We start from the raw sequence: 21,071 nt of genomic DNA, 5'->3' as shown, positions 1-21,071 counted from the left end.
GGAATTCTGGAAAGAAAAGAACGTCCTATATGGAATGTAAACATTTTCCAGAAGGAAGGAAGTCCTAGTTGGAAATCAGGTTTAGTCTCTAGTCCCACGGGCAGTCACAGACCAGCAGCACAAGTATCCAAACCTCGGGCCCCACCCCAGACCCACTGAATCCACAAGGTCATTGAGCAGGATCCTCACAGGTTTCCTCTGCGTGTTGAAGTTGAGAAGTACTGATCCGTCGTTCATCTGTTCCTTCTAGGTGCACACTGGCTAACTGCATTTTTACGGTCATTCTGATGATTAGTAGAGGGAGGATGTGTGGTTACCCAGGGGTGGTTATGTAGTATGGTGTTTGTCAGCCTTCTGGAATTTCTGCCTCCTCCCCTCACCTGCTGTTTGCTCACTTCATTTAATCATCTCTAACGAAGGGGCATAGAGGGGAAGGAATCTCATGACATCAGCCCCTTTGGTTCTACTTTTTAGTGGCTCTCTTGCAAGTTTGAAATAGAAATTGAGCTTGGCAGAGAATTAAATTTGGCATCGTCCTTAGTTTTAAAAATTCTACTTCTGACTCTTTTAGAAGTCAGTTGAGAGTTGGCTATTTATACAGTGAGGTTCCACTCTCACCGTCAAAAAGTAAGACACAGCAGCTTGGGATAAGAATGCTCCCAAGGGCTTGTGTAGCGATGTTCTCAATTTTAAATTCCTCTGGAGCCTTTCCTGCCTGCTGTGTGAGCCGGATGCTGTGGGGTAACAGTGCCTTTTATGGTGGCCTCTGGCCTCGGAGAACTCACCAGCCACAGACCCATTTCTGATCATGAGAACAGGTGTTTCCAGAACTGGCTGAGGCCTCCCAGGGCAACACTGGCATGAGTTCATTCATGGGAGGAGCCGGGGCTTTAGTAAAGGGTGCAGAACAGGGCTTGGGAGCCTCTTTTCTACCAACCAGAGCTTCTCCTAAATTTCCCAGATCTTAGTATTTGTTGTCTCTACACCATATCCTCAAGGGAAAAGCCTACAATGAGAAGAACCTTAATGACGTTCCTAAATGTGCTTTCTTTCCTTGGCCTATTGTTGAGTAAAGTGTAGAGGAAGGAAAAAAAAAGAACACATTTTTCTTTACCCATCTTAGGTTCTCAGTGGGGAATCTGTCACCAAAGACAGATTAACAAAACAAGAGTATATGAGTTTATTTAATATGAGTTTTACATGATATGGGAACCTTCATAAGGAGACGAAGACCAGAAGAAATGGTTAAACATGAACGTTTTTGTACGAGGTTTGATGAAGAGTAGAAAGTCATGGGAAGATGTGATAGAGCTAAGAACAGGGGTGCACTTAGCAAGGTCTGTTCCCTCAGCTTCCTCTCAGCAGCCCTTGGTCTTCGGCGATAAGGATGCTCGTTTCCTCTGGGTGTAGGGAGGGCACCTCTCATAGGAGACTCTTATGACCTGCGTCAGGAGAGGAGAGGAGGAAGAGTTCTTCTAACACCTGCTGCATCTCACATTCCTTCAGCTTAAAGGACTCAGGACGCCAAGGTGCCATATTTTGGGGTAACCTGTCCTGAGCCCCGTCAAAATCAACTTGCAATTCCTTACATATTCCTTTTATATCACTCAATTTGACTCATGAAAGACTGTCTTTATTGAGAGAAAGATCTTCCCCAAGGCAGAAGGTGTACCCATGACACGGCAAGGGGCCTTCTGCAAACCTACTTCCCACTTGCAAACGAGGGACCTCCCGCATTGCAGAAACACACAGCGTTGTCTCCTTGCTTGTTCTTTCTTCTCTTTTACCCAGCGCCTCTATAAAGCAGCCGGAGAGGATGAGATGCACCGGTACACAGTGACCCTGGGGCTGCCCGAGTTTGTCCGAGCGAAAACAAATGCAGTCAATCTGAGTGACGTAAGCCTTTCTTGTTGCTGAGGCTCAGACAGGCTCCAAAGCTGCGTATATCTGTGGCTGTGATGGGACCTCCCACTGACACTTCTGGGGTTCTCAGAAACTTAAAAAAAAAAAAAAATGTCTTTTCGATGCTCTCGGTAAATATGCCTTTTCCCAAGTGTGTGGTGTCCAAATGCGTCAGCACGCACTACAGCGTATGGGCTGATGAGATTGTCTTTGCAAAAGAGAGAGCTTTTGCTCGTCAGAAATTGATTCTGGAACCCTGTACTACAAATGAAAGGGGTAGCCTTTGTTCGCCGATTCATGTAATTTTTTTTTAAAGAAGATCTACATGTGTTCCTACTGCAGGCAAAATACCAGGAGTCTTGGCGTAATCTCCGTGCTCAAGGCTACAAGCTGACAATAGACGCTCTCCCCTTCCAGGCTGCTCGCATCTCTGGAGATATAGCCAGTGATGTGAGTTGAATGATATGACCTTCCATCTTGCCTAATTTCTGTTAACTTCATGTAAAACAATGTCTACGGCTGATTTTCCTGAATTAAAGCAAATCTATCACCCTGTGAGACAGGATGTCACCTGCAGAATATATTAGTTAGAAATGAGATTCTTTGACGGAGGGAGGGAAAGAAAGGCTCTGTTAATCAGAGGCTAAATTCAGGCAAAGGTCTCCAGCAGGAAAGAGACGACGATTTCTTTCTAATTGCAGTGTCTGGGCCATAATCCGCGCCCCCCCCCCCCCCGCCGGTAACATGTGCACTGCCCAGCTTCACCTGGAATTCGAAAGAGAACTCGCTATAGAAATCATAACCCAGCCCTAACACATCTCCCTCTTGTCTCTCTGTAGTCTCACACATGGGTGTGAGGATTTGCTAGCTGTGTTTCAGCCACTCTGTTGATAGCGTCATAGCTTTGGGACATGAAGGTGACTTTCTCTTTCCCACAAACAAATCACAGAAAATGTGGACTTCAAATAAATGGATCCTGTCTTTTGGGTTTCATGTTTTGCCAAGTACGCACGGTTAAAGCACAAGTTTCTCTTTTACCTTTTTTGATAAATTCCTTTTGGCCATAGGACATGTTAAGGGGAGTGGGGCCCCTTCTTTGGTTCTGAGGATCTGGTTTTAATTAGATAGGAAGAATGGAGCGATGTTTTAATTGTTCATCCCCCAGGGAGGAAGCACGCTCTCAGGCCAACCTCGCTGTGGTTTTTCTTATAATCATCACCCCCTCGAGTAAGAACAGGTGACTTTTCTAGGGTCTGCAGTGAAAACGCGCAGGTGGAATTTAAGCAGGCCGAACGCTGGCCCCTGACGGTGGTCCTCCCTTGCAGTTTCTCTACAGACATGACTTTGTGAAGGAGCGAGGCAGGCTGATCGGGGCCCGGAGCGTGAGCGACGACCCCCGGCTCCAGCACTGCTGGCAGGTGGGTCAGCTGCAGAGCGAGCTTCAGTACAGGCGGAGGGCGGCCAGCAGCCACGCCCAGTGCCACCTGCCCTTGGACATGGTGCATCTGGTCCACGCCAGGAAGGCCCAGGCCCTCGCCAGCGACCATGACTACAGGACACAGTGCCACGAGTTCACGGCTCTGCCGGAGGACCTGAAGATGTCCTGGGCCAAGAGAGCTCATGCCCTGCAGAGTGAGGTAGGGCGCCTTCGGGCTGCACACTAGCCCCTGACCTTCCTCTTCCCACCAAGACTGGGTGTAAATCTCTGCTTCTTCCTTAGCCTTTCCGACACCCCCCCACCTCCCCAACCAAGACTTGTTGGGTCTCTATGTTAGGTCATCTAGGTTGGAATCAATCACCTAACAACTGTTTCTTGAGCACCTACTATGTACCAGGCACCATTACAGGCCCTGGGCAAACCGCAGTCAACAAGAGTCAAAAAACTGCTGTGCTCGTGGGGCTTCCACTACATGGGAGGGAGACAGAATGTGGAAGTAGGATATGTAGTATGTCCGATGGTGACACATGTTGTGGAGACAGACAAAGCATGGCAGTGGGGAGGTGTGAAGGTGTGTGTGGACCTGCACATGTGCAATTATAAATTGGGGGTGGGGTCCGGGCAGTTGCCACTGAAAAGACAACATTTGAGCAAAGACCAAAGTTGATGAAGGAAGGGGATAGCACTCCAGCCAACAGAATAGCAAATCCAAAGGCCAAGTCCCTGAGCTGGAGGAGCCTCAGCTTATTTGAGTGGGTGAGTGAGGAGGACGTGGTCCGGAGTGGGGTCTGAGAGCGCTTGCGGGCTGGATGCTGTGCAGCAGGGTGAAGGTCATGACCAGAAAACAGCAGATCCAATCATGGCTGACGCTGACCGACTGTCATTACTGTCCCTCCTGCTATAATGCCATGAGGTGGGGACAATGGTGACCCATCTTTTACAGATGAGGTCACGCAGGAGACGCCCAGGCAGCACTGGTCCCAGAACCCACGATCTCACCCATCTTGCTTTTGGGAAGGGAGCTCAAGGCAGTGGAGTCATGCTTCCTACAACCCTGGTGTAGACACAGACTCAGAAGGGAGAGGTCCTCACCCAGGCAAGGGCACCAAGCAGGTTGGTGGGGAGCCCCTCCCACACATGCTGGAGTCAGTCCCATCCCCCTCCACTCCTCAGCTTCCTCTACCGGGACGTGCTAACTACGACAGTGTGGGCGTGATCAGCACGTATGAACGTGCTAACGACACCGTGTGGACGTGGTCAGCACGTATGAACGTGCTAACGACACGCGTGGGCGTGGTCAGCACGTATGAACGTGCTAACAACACAGCGTGGGCGTGGTCAGCACGTATGAACGTGCTAACGACACAGCGTGGGCGTGGTCAGCACGTATGAACGTGCTAACGACACGCGTGGGCGTGGTCAGCACGTATGAAGCACGTGCTGTGCGCTGTCGCTGTGCCACGAGGTCTTGCACACGTTGTCTCTCTAGGCCTCCGAGCAGCCCCACGAGGAAGGAACTCTCACTTTAGAACACAGCCCGTGGGACTGTTGTCACATTAACCCTTCCCATCCGTATCAGCGTTTCTCAACTCCAGCGCCCTGGATATCCGGGGCTGGAGAATTCTTTGTTGTGAGCCCCGCCCTGTGCCTTGCAGCCTCCCTGGCCTCTACCCAGGAGATGCCAATGGTGCCGCCCTCCCCCGGGGCGACCATCAAAATGTCTCTAAATGTGGCCACATGTACCTGGGGGACAGCATTGCACCCAGTGGAGCACCCAGCTGGCAGTTGAGGACTGGTCTACATGAAGCACCCAGCGTGGTGCGTGGTCCATAGAAACATGCCAGTAAGAGTTGGCTGTTTGGATTGTTCTCTACACTGAGCCTGTCGATTCTGGTTGTCTTGAGGGCTACGACTGCTCTTAGGTTGAGTTATATGGCACAGGCAGAATATTATAAACACATAAGTGGGGGTTCCTTATGAGTCAGTGTGGTCGTGGTTTAATGATCACCTAACTATTCATCACAATTTGCTGGAAGAACAACATCACAGGGTTCAGGAGTAAGTCGAGTGTGGAGCAGGGGGAACTCATTGGGCCCCATACAGAGGAGTAGTTACCAAGGTGCTCGCCCTTGTTCCACTGGAAAGGCCTTCCATTTGCTAGATGGCCAGCCTGCCACCTGCAAGAATAGCTCATGGCCTGACCCTCTTGTCAGGGGGCCGTTCCTGGGAGGGGAAGGGGGAAAGAAACCTCTGGGGTGGGGCAGATCCCAGAGGGAGATACACAGGTCATCTGGGAGAGGCGAGGGGGAGCTGAGCCGGGAGCCCGAAGATGTTCTTTGGAAGCCCCACTTTGTCACATACTGGGTGTGTGTCCTCGAGCTGTCCCTTCACTTTCTAGGCCTCCATCCATCCAACAGAAGAGCAAAGAGGGTTGATTTGATTGGTGACCTCAGATTTCAGCGTTTGTGGATAGATGTTTATAAGATGGTGGTGTCAATATATTATCAGATTTTTTTTTTTTTACTAAGTGAGGGAATAAAAACTAAATACTACTTCAAGCTACCATTTATATCACAGTTTTTTTTTTTTTTTCTGAAAAGAAAGCATATTTTAGCACTAAAACAAGTAGGAAGAACAATCTAAAAGAGGACTTTCTAAGAAATGGTGGTTGGCACTCTGAAATGGACATTTTATGGGATAGGATATGTATTAATATTTTGAATGCTGAGAAACTGTTGCTTAATTTTTTAAATCACCATATTGTGCTTCATGCATTGCTTTATAGACTTGAAGTTTGTTAATTTGGGGGGTGTGGATTCCAAGATGCTATGAACAGAGGACGCCCCATAATGTCTGGCTGGTTCTGAGGCTTCAGTTTTCTTGTGGTCGTTATTGAAAATCTAATTTCATGTGGTTATGTTGTATTGAAAAAGGAACAAAGGCTCCATGTGTGTTCACTCGATTCAGCAGAGGCTGGGGGAGGAATAGCACCCTTGGCCTGCAGCTGCTTCTCCTGCCCTCTCCTACCCAGGCCAGAAAGAAAGCTGTGGGTTGGGCTGGAGGAAGCCAAGAGGTGCTCACCCCTAGGGCAAAGGTCTCAGGCTATGATCGCTCAAGCCATGCATGGGTTGTGCTTGCCTCTGGAACATATCTGAGACACAACACTCTGCCCAGGGAATGCTCTACCGTGAATGGCCATGATCTTGCACAGGGGCTGTGGGGAGTCCTGAAAAGCACCTGCAGGGACTGTCAAGGGGACAGCCCTGACCCCACATTTTACAGCTGCATGACCTTGGGTAGACTCTGTAAGCTCTCTGAGCCTCCGTTTCCCCATCAGAAACAAGAACAATAACAATAGCTAAAATGTATGGAATGTTTATTCTGGACCGGGCATTTGCTTCAATATTTTGCACAAACTATCTCATTTAGTATCTAGGTACATATTGACATGACTCCCAGTTTTATAGATGTGGCGACTAAAGCACCTATGATCTTTTTTTTAAAAAATATTTTATTTTATTTATTTGAGAGAGTGAGAGTGAGAGAGAGAGCACAAGAAGGGGTAGGGTCAGAGGGAGGAGCAGACTCCCTGCTGAGCAGGGAGCCCGTTGGGGGACTCGATCCTGGGACTCAGGGATCATGACCTGAGCCAAAGGTAGTCGCTTAACCAACTGAGCCACCCAGGCGCCCTTAAAGCACCTATGATCTTAAGTAACTTGCCCAGGGTCACAGGCTGGCGGGGAAATGACTTGCTCTAGACCCCACCGCAAGTCAGAGGCGAAGCTGGGCTCTGGTCTCTGGACTCCTGGTTTGGTGCTCTTTGGCTCCCCCCGGTGGCTGGATTAGGAACCCAGGTGCTCTGGCTCCTAAGGGTTCTCTTAAGGACCGTCTGTCTGGTACACCCAGAGGACAGCTGCCCATGGCTCTTCTGAGAATCTGAACAGTCCCTTGAACACCACCATTGTTCTGCAGACAGGTATAGGAACCCCGCCTTTGCAGCGTGGCGTGAACCCTGCATGAGATGAGTCTAAAGCAAACCACACCCTCTGCAAGAGGGCGATTATAAAGATTCTCATTAATATGACAAATATACCTCCTCCCCTGGTCTCCTCCGGGTCCAGTTGTTGACACTGGTGGAAATTGGGGACCCAAAACTGCAGCCTGTGCTCCAAAACGGGGGTGCCGGGAAACCCCACGTATGAATCTGAAGGTGGCCTCCAGGTTGTAATCCGTGCAAGGGAAAGCAGCAAGACTGCCATCTGGGGAAGCCAGGTGCAGTTGGGCAGCATGAGAGGTCTCTTATTATCTTAGAATCCTTCTTCAAAACCATCTTTGGGTAGCTGATCTTCTCGGCTCCCCTCCTCTCTCCCCCTCTTTCATCATGAAGTCCGGGGCAGGTGTGTTGTTTTTAGGGTCTGCGTGAATAGTCAAGCCTGGCCTGGGAGCTGAAATATCAAGAGACAATCCATTTATAAGAGAGTCTGAGGCCCAGTCAGATCTTTGGGGAACCTGCATCTTGCTTTCTGACTTCCCTGCGATTGTACTGTTCAGCTCAACAAAAGGCAAGTTGAAAGAGTGCTCCCCACTTCATCTTGCGTATGAAAGGAGCAAGGCCCGGCTGTGAAGAGGCCCTGTAGGATTATTCTCTCTAACTTAGAAATTTATCCAATTTTCTCTGTTCTTTATCAGAGTGGAAGGCAAAAGCTTTGCCGGTGTAGACCGAAAGATCGCGGCATACAAAGCAATCTTACTGACATGGGGTTTTGAAACCTGCTCCTGAACCTGAGTGACGCCTCCCTTCACCAGTCGGAAGGCAGAGTGGAATTTGCACAGGGGCATTAACCAGCAGACAGTAGATCAGAAACGGACCCTCTTTGAGGCCAGCTGTGAGGGATGCTGTGAATCCTGAAATGAAAGGAAACTAAAAAGGCCAGAAGACTGGTTTCTGGAGTGATATTTTGCGTTACAGCAGAGCTTATATCTAAATTAGAGAAACGCTATCAACTTCGTTTAGATCCAGATTTTAGATTTCCTTAGCGAGTCCTTTTCCACCCTTAAAAATGCCTCATTTCCATAAAGAGAAGGAAGAAAAGCATTCCTGTGACTGTCTCGTCCTAGGTAATGGTGGGCAGATCGTGGAATGGTAATAAGATTTAACGTTTTAGGAGACTCCTAATCAGACCCATTGTCCTACTCACTGCTTAGGATTTTCTCCCAGGAATGCTGCTGCAGTTCTAATCTTCTGAGTTCTTAAAATGAAGAAAATGCATAAGGCCCAGCCCATCTTTGTGATATAAGCAAATCCTGAGCCAACAGTAGGAAGGGGAGGTAAATCCAGGCACAAAAAAGTTAAAATGGCTCACATGCTGTAGGCTGGTTGTATCTAAGTGTGTGTGGTTCTTAGAGTCCTGCTGGCATGGTCTCTGCCCCCTTGCTCCCACCCCACTCCCCCCGCCACCAGACAAAACCAGATCCAACGCATCAAGTGACCTTTGCTCCCAAGGCCTCTCAGGTGTTCTCATGAGAACAGAAGGGTTGTCATGACCTTCAGCTATCACAGAGAGAAACTGAGTCACATTTTGGTGAAGCGATTTGCTCTGAGCCCCAGCAGGTCTGACCCAGAACTCTGGGCCCTTTGATCACCTGAAGGTGGGTAAAACTGTTCTATTTAGGCAGGCAGGCAGGTAGTCGCCTCACTGCCAGAAGGAAACAGAATAATCCAGGCTGATGCCTGGGCTTGGGTGTAGATCTCCACTCTTTAAGCGATCGTGTGCCTCCATTACCTTGGCTTCTAACCTTGCCCATTCACAGGTGGGGCCTGCTTGGATCTTCTGCATGATCCATTATTTAATTCCTGGCGGAGTGCACAGACTCACACAGTTTGACTTAACGATATGCACAGTGCTCTCCGAATGAAGACGATGGCGTGTTACGGTGAAGATGAATACAAATGCTATTACAAATCAAGCACCTTGAAATAACCCGACAGTCACTGGCACTCTGTTGGTAAAAACCAATGATCTTCTTTCCACAGTTTCGCTACAAGTCAGACCTGATGGGCATGAAGGGGACAGGATGGCTGACACTGAGCTCCCCACAGCTGGAGAGTGCAAAGAAGGCTGGAGAACTCATCAGCGAGGTACCACTCACCCAACTCTGTCATAAATGCAACCTGGTATTTATTTCCTCCTAAAGAGGGAAACTGCTTATGGGGTGGAAACCCCAAGAGGGCCCCATGGCCACTGGACCCCCACCATTTTTCCTGGTCTTTTGCAACCCAATCACAAGACAAAACAAGATTTCCCTCCAAATGAGTTCACTTGCTGGGGAGTTAAAGTCATGTTCCAGACTGGGCAATGAGAGACAGATGATGCACTAGAAGATTCTCAGTTGGTACATCAGGTAGTTATGAGCTAAGCTGGCCCACTGTTTTCTTGGCGGCAGAATTTTGCCATCCACCTACAGAGTTTATGCAGAGTGTCCACTGTCTGGGGTTTTCTGATTTCAGATGGCATTATACATTGCAGAGGGATGGTTACCTTTACCGAACTGCCCACCATATTGGTGGCCTGGAGATTCTGCCCTGGGGAAGAATCTCCTCGAGGGTGGTGCTGCCTTCTTCCATCTCTTAGTAGCCAGACTTACTTGGACAGGGTCTAAGGACATTGATGCTGAGTCCTTCCCTCTACTGAATTCCTTTATTGTGATATGCCTTGGAATAGTGCAGGAGAGTAAATATTTGTAAAATACTCCTTATCACAGAAGCAGCTTGGAGCCCTGTGAAGTACCCACCAAGAAGAGAGACTTGTTTTCCAGTAGTGTCATTAGCACACCTGGTACTGAGTAGGTCGGGTGAAGCTGCATTCAGAAAAATGCATGGTATTCAACTGTTTCGTGGGAATCTGTGTCTTTCTCTTACAGACCAAATACCGTAAGAAACCAGATAGTATCAAGTTCACCACAGTGGTTGACTCCCCAGACCTGGTTCATGCCAAGAACAGCTACATGCACTGCAATGAGGTGGGTATGTTTTCATCACCAACCCAGGAGCGGGTGCCCAGGAGTGGGTAGTGCTGCTCAGTACTCAGTGCTTAAGAGCACGGGCTTGGGTTAGATGCGTACTACCTGGGTGACTTAGGGCCAGTTACTTGCTCTCTCCTAACCTCCATTCCCTTATTTGAAAGGAGGGCAATGATAGAGCCATTTCATAAGATTAAGTGAGTTAAATGAGAATTAAATAAATAAATGTATGTGAAGCTTTTAGCAAGTATGGGGAACGTAGTAAGTCCTCAATTTATGGTTGGTTATTATGGTTTGGTTCATAATTATATTATGGTTTGATTCATAATTGTAACAATATTAATACTGCATATTATTGATGATCTTTTACTAAACACTAGATGAGATACATCTTAATTATTGATAGATGGTAATGGAATTAAAAGCTGAACATAACCCAGTTAGAAAAAAAAAAGAACAGTTATATTAAAAGCTTTTTTCTGCTTCTACTCTCTCTGTATGATTTAGCCTCATTTCTTCTCTCTTATATTTATTTCGAAGTATAGGAAGTTAAATATTTTTTCTCTGACCTCGTCAAGGGATTTGATTTTGCACACACAGTGACAAAGCCGACCCCTGGTCACACAGAGTCCAAATATACCGACAGGTTCACGTTTGCGAAGCCCAAATTGAATTTGGAAAAGGATCAGAATATTCAATACTATATTTTCCTCTCTAAAAGTAGATGAGACTCCATCCCTTCCTAAAATTCTTTGCAACTCTTAGATCACTGCTCTCAAAATAGCAACTAAGAGAAAGCTTGAGTTTTAAAATTGTGTCTTCCTGGGACCCAGGTAGACTCTGAAAACTTTAATTTTCTGAAAACATATGAAGTCCTTTTAGGATTAAAAAAAAAAAGACTTATTAGCGCTTGTGTCTTTTTATTATTCCTATTCACATCAAGCAATAAGGGCATTAAGACATCTCGGTACTAGCAGAAAGCTTGAACAATGCTCAATTGCAAAGATTCTCGAAAGAGCCCCACACCTTATACTGTTTGTAAAACCACACAGGTGTGGCCAGCTGGGATGTTGGTTTGGGGCGCATTTGGAGCAGATCTTGATAAATATTTTAAACGGGGTCTCCTTACCACCAGCCAACCCTACCTGACTCTGGGCATGTGGGCCCCCTCTGTCAGATGGTGGGTTCTGGAGGGATGCTCTCCGAGTGCAGGGCTGGGTTCTGCTCCCACGGCGGGCACCCGGTGGGGAGGGGCACCCTGCTTCTCACCCATAATCTCAGCCAGCCCCCGTTCTGCATTTACCGTGAGCCTGTCTCCCCCACAGCGTCTGTACAGGTTGGGGGATGCGGAATCCCTGCACAGATACACACCGATCCCTGACCACCCCGATTTCGCCAGAGCCCGGCTCAACGCGCTGCATCTGAGTGACGTAAGTGAAGTGATGCTTTGTGCGGTACGCACCTCCTGCAATTGTATCTACACCCAGACTGGACTGTATTTGTTGGGGGGAGAAAAGTCCCAGGAAGGAGGACTTGAGACAGGAAGAACGCAGGACCGAGAGTGAGACAGACCGCATGTGGGACTCTGAGCCACTTCCCTCGCTGGGCCTCAGTTTCCCCAACTGGAAAATGGGATGGAGCTGGGCGGACCAATGCCTGTGGTTCCTTCCGGCTTGAAAATTCTGTTTCTGGGCGTGACGGCCAAGACTGCAGTCAGGTGCTCCCCCGGCCCTGGCAGGTGTAGACACCTGCTCCGTTTCTTTCCTGGACACGTCTCCTCAGTCCCCAGAGCAGGGTGACTTTGGAGGCACGGTGGCACTTTCTCGCCGCACAATTGTCGTCCATCGGGTACAAACACGAGCGGCTCCTTTGTGCGTGAGGCGGTGGCCTCCACACTTCTTTTTCCCTTAGATGTCTGCCCTTTGCGTGCATAACCAAGATGCTGTTTCCTAAACCCGGGCTTGTTGTTAGCGGGGGTTGGAGGCCCCCGGTTGTAATAGAATAGGCTGCCGCTCGGCCAGCAAAGCTGTGATCCAGGGATAACAGGTAGGCAGGCGGCAGAATCAAAAGCCACTGTCAGATCAGAATCACACAGGCTGAGTGTGTCGGCCTGGGGCCGCGCGGGGCCTCCCAGAGTCCGGCCATTCTTCCCTCCCTGGCCTGGCCATTGTATCCTGGGGCTCCGTGCAGATCAGCAGCTGCTCCCGCGCACCCCAGAGGTGGCCGCCTCGCAGGGGTCGGCGAGAGGCGCCTTCTAGTTAGCGTGTGTATTAGTTTGTTGCGTTTGTAAAGCCCTGTGGGATCCCACGCAGTGAATGCGATGGTGCTTTGTAAATATGAGTTATTATGACCATTTGAGGCTTTTGAGGGATGTGCAGGCGATAATTTTAGAAGAGCAGCTCGGGTGGGCTGACCTCCATCTGGGGGAAGCGGGACCTCCCCCTCAACAGAGCTGGGACAAAACATCCATCGTATTAGTGCTTCGAGGATGGGGGAAGGCCGGGCCTCCATGGGCCGCGTGATTGGAGGCTCAGAGCCCTGAAAACTGGGGTAAAGCTGCCAGTCCATTTGGGGCCCAGCTGAAGGAGGACGGCCACCCCAGGCTGGTGACAGAGCATCTTTTGGCTCACGAGGGATGCCAGTCTGCAGAGTCCCAGAGCTGAAATTAGCCGCTGGGGCATGCGGATATGGAGAACTCATGAACCTCTTTTGAAAGAGCACTTCTTCGGGGGCGTGGAGAATGCACACAATTGGATCAAGTGCTCTGTGAGGAAGATGTGGAGGGAAAGTGACCTTCCTGGGCAAAGAAAGCCATTGAGATGTGTAAGGCAGCCGAAATAACTAAAAATCAAATGACTCTAATGTGTGAGGATGAGGACAAAACTGCACCCACTGTGATAAAGAAGAGGAACGCCCAGGGTTCCAAATCAAAGAGCCTACGGAATCTAAAGTCTCCCAGTGGCAAGGCAGAAACCTCAACAGAATAAAAAAAACTCAGGGAGGAAGTGATCACAATCAAGCAAATAGTATACAGGGAGAAGGAGCGGGAGAAAGGGGAGCCAGCGCCTTGGAGAGAACCCCAATTTCAGCCACGCTCGCTAGGTGACCCTCTGTCATAGAGGCTCAGAAGCTGGGGTGCATTGGACCCCAGAGTGGGGTGACGTCAGAGTTTGGTGCTGAGGAAAGTTTGGCGCCCTTACCTAGCCCAGATCCAGTGTGGAGGCCCTTTGTAGGAAGGGGCCAACTGTCCCCTTCCCAGGGGATGCTAAGGGCTTGGACTCTAATTGCTGTATATACTGCTATTTGTGGGGCCACGATATCAGGGAGCGTAATGCTGAAGGTGATGGTCGCTCTGTCAGTATCTGAATGTTTCTCCCCGTCTACCGATCCCTCCGTCCTGCCTGTTCCACTCGGTGGTGACCCAGTAAATGGAATCCTTGGGGCCATTTGTGGCCCATCAATTAGGCGATTACTCCAACGATTATTGACTCTGTATTTCTAGGCCCCTGAACACAGCAGGTATTTGGCTCGTGGTTGGTGGCATTGGATGTTGGAGTTGGAGGCGATGATGAAGGTGAAGGTGATGGATGGCAGTACGTAACAATGTGGAGCTCTGCCGTGCCTGGCTCCTTCTCATGGGCCCCTCTGGTTCCAGGCCCAGTTGCGCAGTGGTGCGAGGCACTTCACTTTTTTATCTGCCATCCCTCCTTTGCTTAGTCCCCTCAATGCCCTATAGAACGGGGCCTCGGCCATGACCTCTGTTTCCAAGTGACAAAAGCAAGGTTCTTCCGGGGCCTCCTGACCTGCTGTGGCTCTTGGAGTGAGTGAGCCGCCGACTCGGTCTGGGGCTGTCACTTTGTCGTCTGCTGCCGATGTGCCTCACCCGCTGTGTCCCTTCTCTGTGGCTGGATAAAGGACAGCCCTCCACTGGGATCTCCAGATGCCTCCTTTCATGGAGCCATTCCCTTATGCTGAAAAAAAAATATTAGCTACATGAAGGCCTGGGAGATTTTGATGCTCTCTCGGGTATGTGGGTCTACCTGAGGACCAAGAGGATGTGATTACAGACTCCCGGAGGCTGTGCGAGAACACCTTCAAAAGGGAAAAAATGAAAGAGGAAGATGTGAAATACACGGGTCAGGAACTCAGTCAGGTTCTTGGCAATCAATTTAATTCAGGTGAAGGCTCTTCCCTCCGTGTGGGCACCAGGGCTGTGCCTATGGGAGGCGGCTCGCTTCATAGTGCTGGTGTGACACAGCTTTAGAAGTAGCCGAGGGGCCCCCGGGGCGTCGTTGGAGCTAACAAACTCATGGGTGCCAGGACCCAAGGAAGAGTGCTTTCAGCATGAGGGAAGAAGCAGAGTTCTTGAACTTCGAGTTCTGGCATCTAGAAGCTGCAAACCCGAGGCACTGAAAATGAATGCAAAGACAGGAAGGAGTGGGGCGGTGGCCTCTGGTCCCAACAGAATATAGCAAAGGAGCCAGACTCACAGACCACAGGCCCATCAGAGCAGGGTCTGATGCTCAGGCCAGGAGCTTAGAGCTGAGCCCTTCGTGGCCAGCCCCACTAGTCCCAGAGCTTGGGGAGGTCCTCGGGACAGATGTGGGGCCATGGCTCTGTCCTTGGACACCTGCAGGGCGGAGGGTATGCATTCATTCCTGCTCAGAACTAACAACATGCCAGGTGTGGAGTTCTCACTCCCTGCTCACTCATTTCTCTGTTTTCCCCATCTAGAAAGCCTACAGAAACTCTTGGGAACAGACCCGGGCTGGCGGCTATGATTTCAGGCTGGATGCCATCCCATTCCAGACCGCCCGGGCGTCCAGGGAGATCGCCAGTGACGTAAGACCTCACGCTCTCACTCCCTCTCTCACTTGTGGGTTTGACTGCTTTTCCCTGTTCTGTTGAAAAGCAAACCACCAGGAACACAAACTGAACAAGTATTTCAAATGAAATTAAAAATAGGCCTTATTTTCTAGAACCTTAGCCAGAAATTTCAGATTGGGGAGGACACTCTTAAAAGTTGACATATGTGTACCTAGAAGTGAACTAACATTTGACTGATGTGTCAATCCACAATAAAGGGACTTCTAGCTGAAGTGCAGTGTGACAGGGTAGAAAGAGATTGAGCTTTTTCTTTAGATTGATTTTGAGTCCAAATCCTGGCTCAGTCGCTTAGGACGCGGCCATGTGGTCTTGGGCAAGTTGCTTACATCCTCTGAATGCAGATTTCTACATCTGTGAAATAGGGATATAATTTTCATCTCCTAGGATCGATGGAGGACTGAAAACAAAATGGTTTACAGTGTTGTGCAAATAACAGGTGTTCAAAACATGGCAGCCATTTTTATGGAAGAAGAAGGTAGATCACGGATCACTCATGAATACCTTGTATCTGCCCACAATCAGTCCAGAAATCAAGAGCAGGCATTTAGAAACATTTTTAGCAACTAGCCATTGTGACAACAAAGCCCATGCCCAGTGGACTCGTCTGGAGCAGGGCTGGTTTGGGTGTTACCACTACGTACTAATCAGATGCAGTAGAACCACCTGTGGGACTTTGATGGATTGGAAATTTAAAAAGCAAAACAAAATTAATCTGATCCTTCCCTAGAGATGGTTTGAGGAACCCTGGACGGGGCCCCTGTAAGCCGGGAAGAATCAAAGGAAGAGTGGCTGCTGAGAGAGGCTCTTCCTGTTGGATTATTCATTACAGCAGCCTTAATACTCATAGTCGCCACTCGGTGGGCATGAACCTGAAGCTCAGCCCCTATCTCGCTGAATCCTCTCCGTGTCCCGTGGGGTGGAGGCTCGTTCTCCCATTTTATCAGGAGGGGAAACTGAGGCTCAGAGAGACTCAGTAACTGGCCCCAGGCCACACAGCTAGAAGGTAGCAGAGGGAGATCTAGATCCGAGGTCTACCTGAATCCAAAGCTGTGCTCTTACCCCGTCATTGAACTTCTGGCTGAGAATCCTGTGGGCTGGCCTGGGAGGGGAGGCCGGCCCCCACGCCCCACGTCTGCTTCTCTGACCTGCAGTTCCGGTATAAAGAGGCCTTCCTGCGGGACCGGGGCCTGCAGATTGGTTACCGCAGCGTCAACGACGACCCCAGGATGAGGCATTTCCTCAGCGTCGGCAAACTGCAGAGTGACAACGAGTACAAGAAGGACTTTGCCAGGACTCGGACCCAGTTCCACAGCTGCCCGGACCAGCCCGGCTTCCTCCAGGCCAGGAGGAGCCAGCAGCTAGCCAGCGACCTGCGCTACAGGCAGCCTCCGGCCCAGCCCACCTGCGACCCCGAGCAGCTGGGCCTGAAGCACGCGCAGAAGGCCCACCAGCTGCAGAGTGATGTGAGCCGCCCGGCTGAGACCCTTCCTCCGCTGCCTCGGCCATCACGCCGCATCCCACGTGACCCACATGACCTTTTGGCCGGGGGGGGGGGGGAGGAGCTGGGCTGAGACAGAATCCGGGAGACCTAACACCACAGTGCCAGAAGGTATAATAATTGCAGTTTATGGAGTCTTTACCGTGGGCCAGGCTTGGTGCCAAATGCTTTTCCAAGCATCGTGCCATGTAGCTCCCACAGCAGCCCATTCCTGCCCCATTTTACAGATGAGGAACCAGAGGCCTGGAGAGCTTAGGGAACTGACTCAAGATCACCCGGCAAACAGGTGGCAGGCCTGGGATATGAACCCCACTTGGCTTGATGTGAGAGCTCAAGCTCTCGATGGTTCTGCCATACTGTTTCTGAGAGGTCTTAGCAGTTACCTGACTCAGTCCTTGCACTTTCCCTGGGAGGCAGCTGAAGCCCAGAGAAGGGAAATGGCTTTCCTGAGGTCACAGAGCGAGTTGAGGTGGGAGCTGAGACTTGAATGGATCCTCCCCACCCTCTGCCCCCAGTGTGGCTCCTGTTACTTGAGTGGGAAGATGCAAAGCCCAGCGACATGCCAGCCCAGATCACAGCACATCGGGCCCTCCGTGCCAGGGAGCCTCTGTTGGGGAGGAGTTTGCCCCCCTTGTCCTGACTTTACTGACAAGGGCATGTGCTCCATCCCACAGAGGCCACACTGTGGCCAAACCACCCCAGACCCCACTGACCTCTTCCTCTTGCTTCCCTCTGTCCCCTAAGGTCAAGTACAAATCAGACTTGAACCTGACCAGAGGTATCGGCTGGACACCTCCCGGCTCCTACAAAGTGGAAATGGCTCGGCGGGCGGCGGAACTGGCCAAGGCGAGGGGCCTGGGTCTCCGGGGGGCTTCTGTGAGTAGCCAGCCGCAAACCCACCCCAGCCGGCAAGGCCGTGGGGGAAAGGCAAACTCATTGTTTCTTTTCAAACTTTATTTTTGGCCAAAGGTCAGCCGGCTCTAAAGAAGTGTGAAATGCAGCTAGCTGGAGCAAGGCGCCTAATTTCATGGGTCTGAGATGACCAGGCGGATGACACCCGGGTTAAACTTCCTGCAGGGTTTTCTCTGAAGTCACAGCCATTAGTTGCACGGAGACAAGCCTACCGGGGCCCCTTCAATCACGGGCCACGGTCGCCCAGGCTGTGCTCACCGCTAGCTCGTTACATCCGCAGGAAGGGTCAGGGACTCGCTGGCTGCAACAGTCTGGGTTTTGAACCCTACTTTGTTCAGAAGAAAGACGCCACGTCTAAATGAGAGATTGGCTTTGCTTCTTTCTCCTTCTTGCCTCGAGGATCCTTTCTCTTGGGGAGGGTGGAGGAGGGGAAGGGCAGGGGAGGGGGAGCATTTGAAATGCTCCCAGGGCATCTGAGGCAGCTCATTCTGTGGGAGCCGGGCGGAAGCTTCATTCTGACTCAGGGAGGTATGTTTGATTTCTGCAGGGGGGGCCAGAGGCTCTGGAGCCTGCAGATAATCAGAGGGGGGACGTGAACCCAGATGCCACTGAGATTCTACACGTCAACAGGAGGAAGGCTGTGCCGTTGTGAGTGAGCAGCGTCCACCCAGGACTCTTGGGAAAGAGGCTCAGGAGGAAATGTGCCCACCGGAGACATGCTTCCTTTCGAGCAAGCTGAAAAAGCCACACACCAGCCCATCCCCGAGCTGCCTTTACTAAAACAACGACTCTCAGAAAACCACGGAGAATGTTGTATTTTTGGTCCCCCGTCTGATCCTGGACATGGGTGGCCAGTTCTGTTGCGTTCCTTGGGTGTCTGGGATGAGGAATAAAGATGTAAAGGTGACTCCCACTGGCTCTGGTTGTTCTGAAATCCCACGTTTGCAAATGTCTGAGGTGAAGGTGGTCTGTGATTTTCTTGAAGGGAAGCCCACAAAGTATCTATTGGGTTGATTCTGGCATGTCTTGGGTTACCCATGAGGCAGCCTGATAAAGCGGTGGACATGCTGGTCCAGGGCGCCCCAGGCTGGGTGGCTGTTGTCTCTGCTCAGAGCATGGACACTCGGCTGTATGGCCTCCTGGGGGCTCCCAGGGCGTCCAGGGCTGCCCATGAGGCCTGGCCTTGTCTGGGTGCTCAGGACAATGGGCTCTCAGGTTCAGAAGACACCTTAGAAGCTACCCTCCTTTTGGATGGTGGCTTTGATCCAATTCAGGAATTTGGTAACTTGGGTGTAGACTCCTGGCTTCTTCCCACATTCCAGGCCCCAGCTCACTATCCCATAGATATAGTAGGTGCCATTCTTCTCACAGGTCAGAGGGCCTCCAGAGTCACCCTAAGGGAAAAAAGACACATGAGTTCAGCTTTGTGAATCAGAATACATTCAGAGACACCCTCCACCTTCCATGAGGAGATGCCAGGGGGCGATGGGGTGACATCGCCCCAGTGGGTTTCTCTGGAAAGTGGAGGCAGGGCTCTTCTAAAGCCTTCTCAGACACAGAGCTCTGAAGGGAGAGAAGTGAATACCACCGTAGGCCCCTGAGTCCATGAGGGCTTGGCAGAGAAGCCACAGGACTGGACCCCAGTGCTGTGGTCACACCCCTACTTCCACACCCTTAGTCATGACTCGTAGTCACACAGCGAGTTCTCAGGGGCCCCCAACATCCCATTCCTGCAGGGTCGGGGGGGCGGTACCCTGTTTGGATAGAACCCTCCCAGGACCCTCAGGGCACACACAGGGTGGGAAGGACGGGGCTCGGAGACAGCACAGCCTAGATGTTCAATGTGGTCTACGGGGTTAGATCTTCTTGTTCCAAACCAGATTGGTGGATGCTCGCCAAGTGGGCCTCAGTTTCTCATATGGTGAACTGTGGAGGGCAACAGACCTCCCCCAACCCTGCCCCGGCTCCTGTGCAGATTAATCTTTGTAAAGTACATAGAACAGTGCCTGGTTCATATTGAGCCCCAGCTAAAGTGGCAGGAGGAGGATGGTGAGAAGGGGCAGCTCTCACCACGCCCCACTGCTCACACCCGGCAACTGAGAGGATTTACAGCCAATTGTCTCTTTGAATCTTAGCCACACCTTAGGATTTTATGCATACGTTATGTCTTATTTCGTTTAATATTACAGATTAGGCACCCGAGATTGGAAAATTATTTCAGTGTAATGAACTGAATGTGTTCCCCCCAAATACTGACGTTGAAACCTAATTCCCCAATGTGATGGTCTCAGTGGGTGGGGGTTTGGGAGGAGATGAGGTGGGGCCCTCATGCATGGGATTAGTGCCCTGCTGAAAGGGACCCCACAGAGGTAGCCCCCTCTTTCCCCCGTGTGAGGTCACAAGGAGGAATCGGCTGTCTGTGACCCGGGAGAGGGCACCCCCTGGAGCCTGACCACACTGACACCCTGATCTGGACAGCCAGCCCCCAGAACTGGGAGAAATACATCTGTGCTGTTTAAGCCGGTCTATGAGGATTTGTTAGAGCAGCCCGAGCTGACGAAACAATTCAGTGATTGACAAAAGTCACGAAGTGGAAGAACCAGGATTCAAACCTGTGACTGTCTGTTTCCAAAGCCTGCAAGTGAAGCCCTCGAAATACCTAGAGGATGGAATGACCTGTTTTCTTCCTCATCTTCCAGGGGCTTCAGACAAATCACATCCATCAGCCCATGACCCTCCTTTGAGGAGGTGGATCTCTGCAGCCCCTTGGGAAGGGACAGAGGGTCCCAGTAGAGCCACAAACCTTAGAGAGAGTGACGGTGATTTCCCACCCCAGCTCGAGGCCGGCAGGTCATTGTTGGGCCCATTTGTGAGGGGGGAGCTGAGGCTTGAGTGTGTCCACACTGGGGTTTCCAAGACAGTTGGGTGATTTATGAGGACGTTGGGCAGAAGATTCTAAACTTAGGTGTTCTTGGGAGTCTAGGAAGGACGTCTCCTGTGAGATGTGACCCCTACAGAGAGAGAGAGACCATGGGGCCTGGTCTCTGACTTGGGGTAAAGGCTTGATGTCACTTCAGCACCAGTAGATGGAGCCTCCCCCATCTCCCTGTCCTGCAGCCTCTGAGTTACCACAGGCCTCTGTGGCTTGGGGTCCCCAAAAGTCCTAGACTGGGTTGGGGGGGATGTCAGGCAGGCTGAGGAACCACTCAGCCACTTAGTGTGCTAGGGCTGAATCCCCACCCCCATCTCTGTCTCTCTCTCTCTCACATACACAGGCACACACATACAGATCCTGATGCTTAGTTACTATTACGAATTCTCTGGGCCTGTCATCTTTCTCCTTCTAGCCACTGGTCCTTTGGATAGCTCCTTGTTGGGATTTACAGCCATGCTGCCCAGTACTGAGGCCAGAAG

The 21,071-nt window shown here is 50.7% G+C and overlaps 2 protein-coding genes across 2 annotated transcripts in view; one reads left to right on the top strand and one right to left on the bottom strand.

Moving 5' to 3' along the window:
• NRAP (nebulin related anchoring protein) overlaps positions 1 to 18,408 on the top strand; it is a 70,344-nt gene extending 51,936 nt beyond the window's left edge. Inside the window, exons 33-42 of the mRNA XM_032423446.1 lie at positions 1,792 to 1,896; positions 2,245 to 2,352; positions 3,228 to 3,539; positions 9,375 to 9,479; positions 10,262 to 10,360; positions 11,686 to 11,790; positions 15,095 to 15,202; positions 16,399 to 16,710; positions 17,490 to 17,621; positions 18,205 to 18,408. Of these exons, the coding sequence (XP_032279337.1) occupies positions 1,792 to 1,896; positions 2,245 to 2,352; positions 3,228 to 3,539; positions 9,375 to 9,479; positions 10,262 to 10,360; positions 11,686 to 11,790; positions 15,095 to 15,202; positions 16,399 to 16,710; positions 17,490 to 17,621; positions 18,205 to 18,309 (1,491 nt within the window). The 3' untranslated portion in view covers positions 18,310 to 18,408. The remainder of the gene's footprint in view (positions 1 to 1,791; positions 1,897 to 2,244; positions 2,353 to 3,227; positions 3,540 to 9,374; positions 9,480 to 10,261; positions 10,361 to 11,685; positions 11,791 to 15,094; positions 15,203 to 16,398; positions 16,711 to 17,489; positions 17,622 to 18,204) is intronic.
• Positions 18,409 to 18,478: 70 nt separating this feature from the next.
• HABP2 (hyaluronan binding protein 2) overlaps positions 18,479 to 21,071 on the bottom strand; it is a 32,488-nt gene continuing 29,895 nt past the window's right edge. The window contains exon 13 of the mRNA XM_032423445.1: positions 18,479 to 19,051. Within this exon, the coding sequence (XP_032279336.1) occupies positions 18,887 to 19,051 (165 nt within the window). The 3' untranslated portion in view covers positions 18,479 to 18,886. The remainder of the gene's footprint in view (positions 19,052 to 21,071) is intronic.

The sequence above is a fragment of the Phoca vitulina genome, unplaced genomic scaffold, assembly GCF_004348235.1.
Source record: "Phoca vitulina isolate PV1807 unplaced genomic scaffold, GSC_HSeal_1.0 scaffold28, whole genome shotgun sequence".
NCBI classification, from domain to species: Eukaryota; Metazoa; Chordata; class Mammalia; order Carnivora; family Phocidae; genus Phoca; species Phoca vitulina.
Note: the sequence above shows the minus strand (reverse complement) of the source record. Positions and strands in the feature narration are given on the sequence as shown.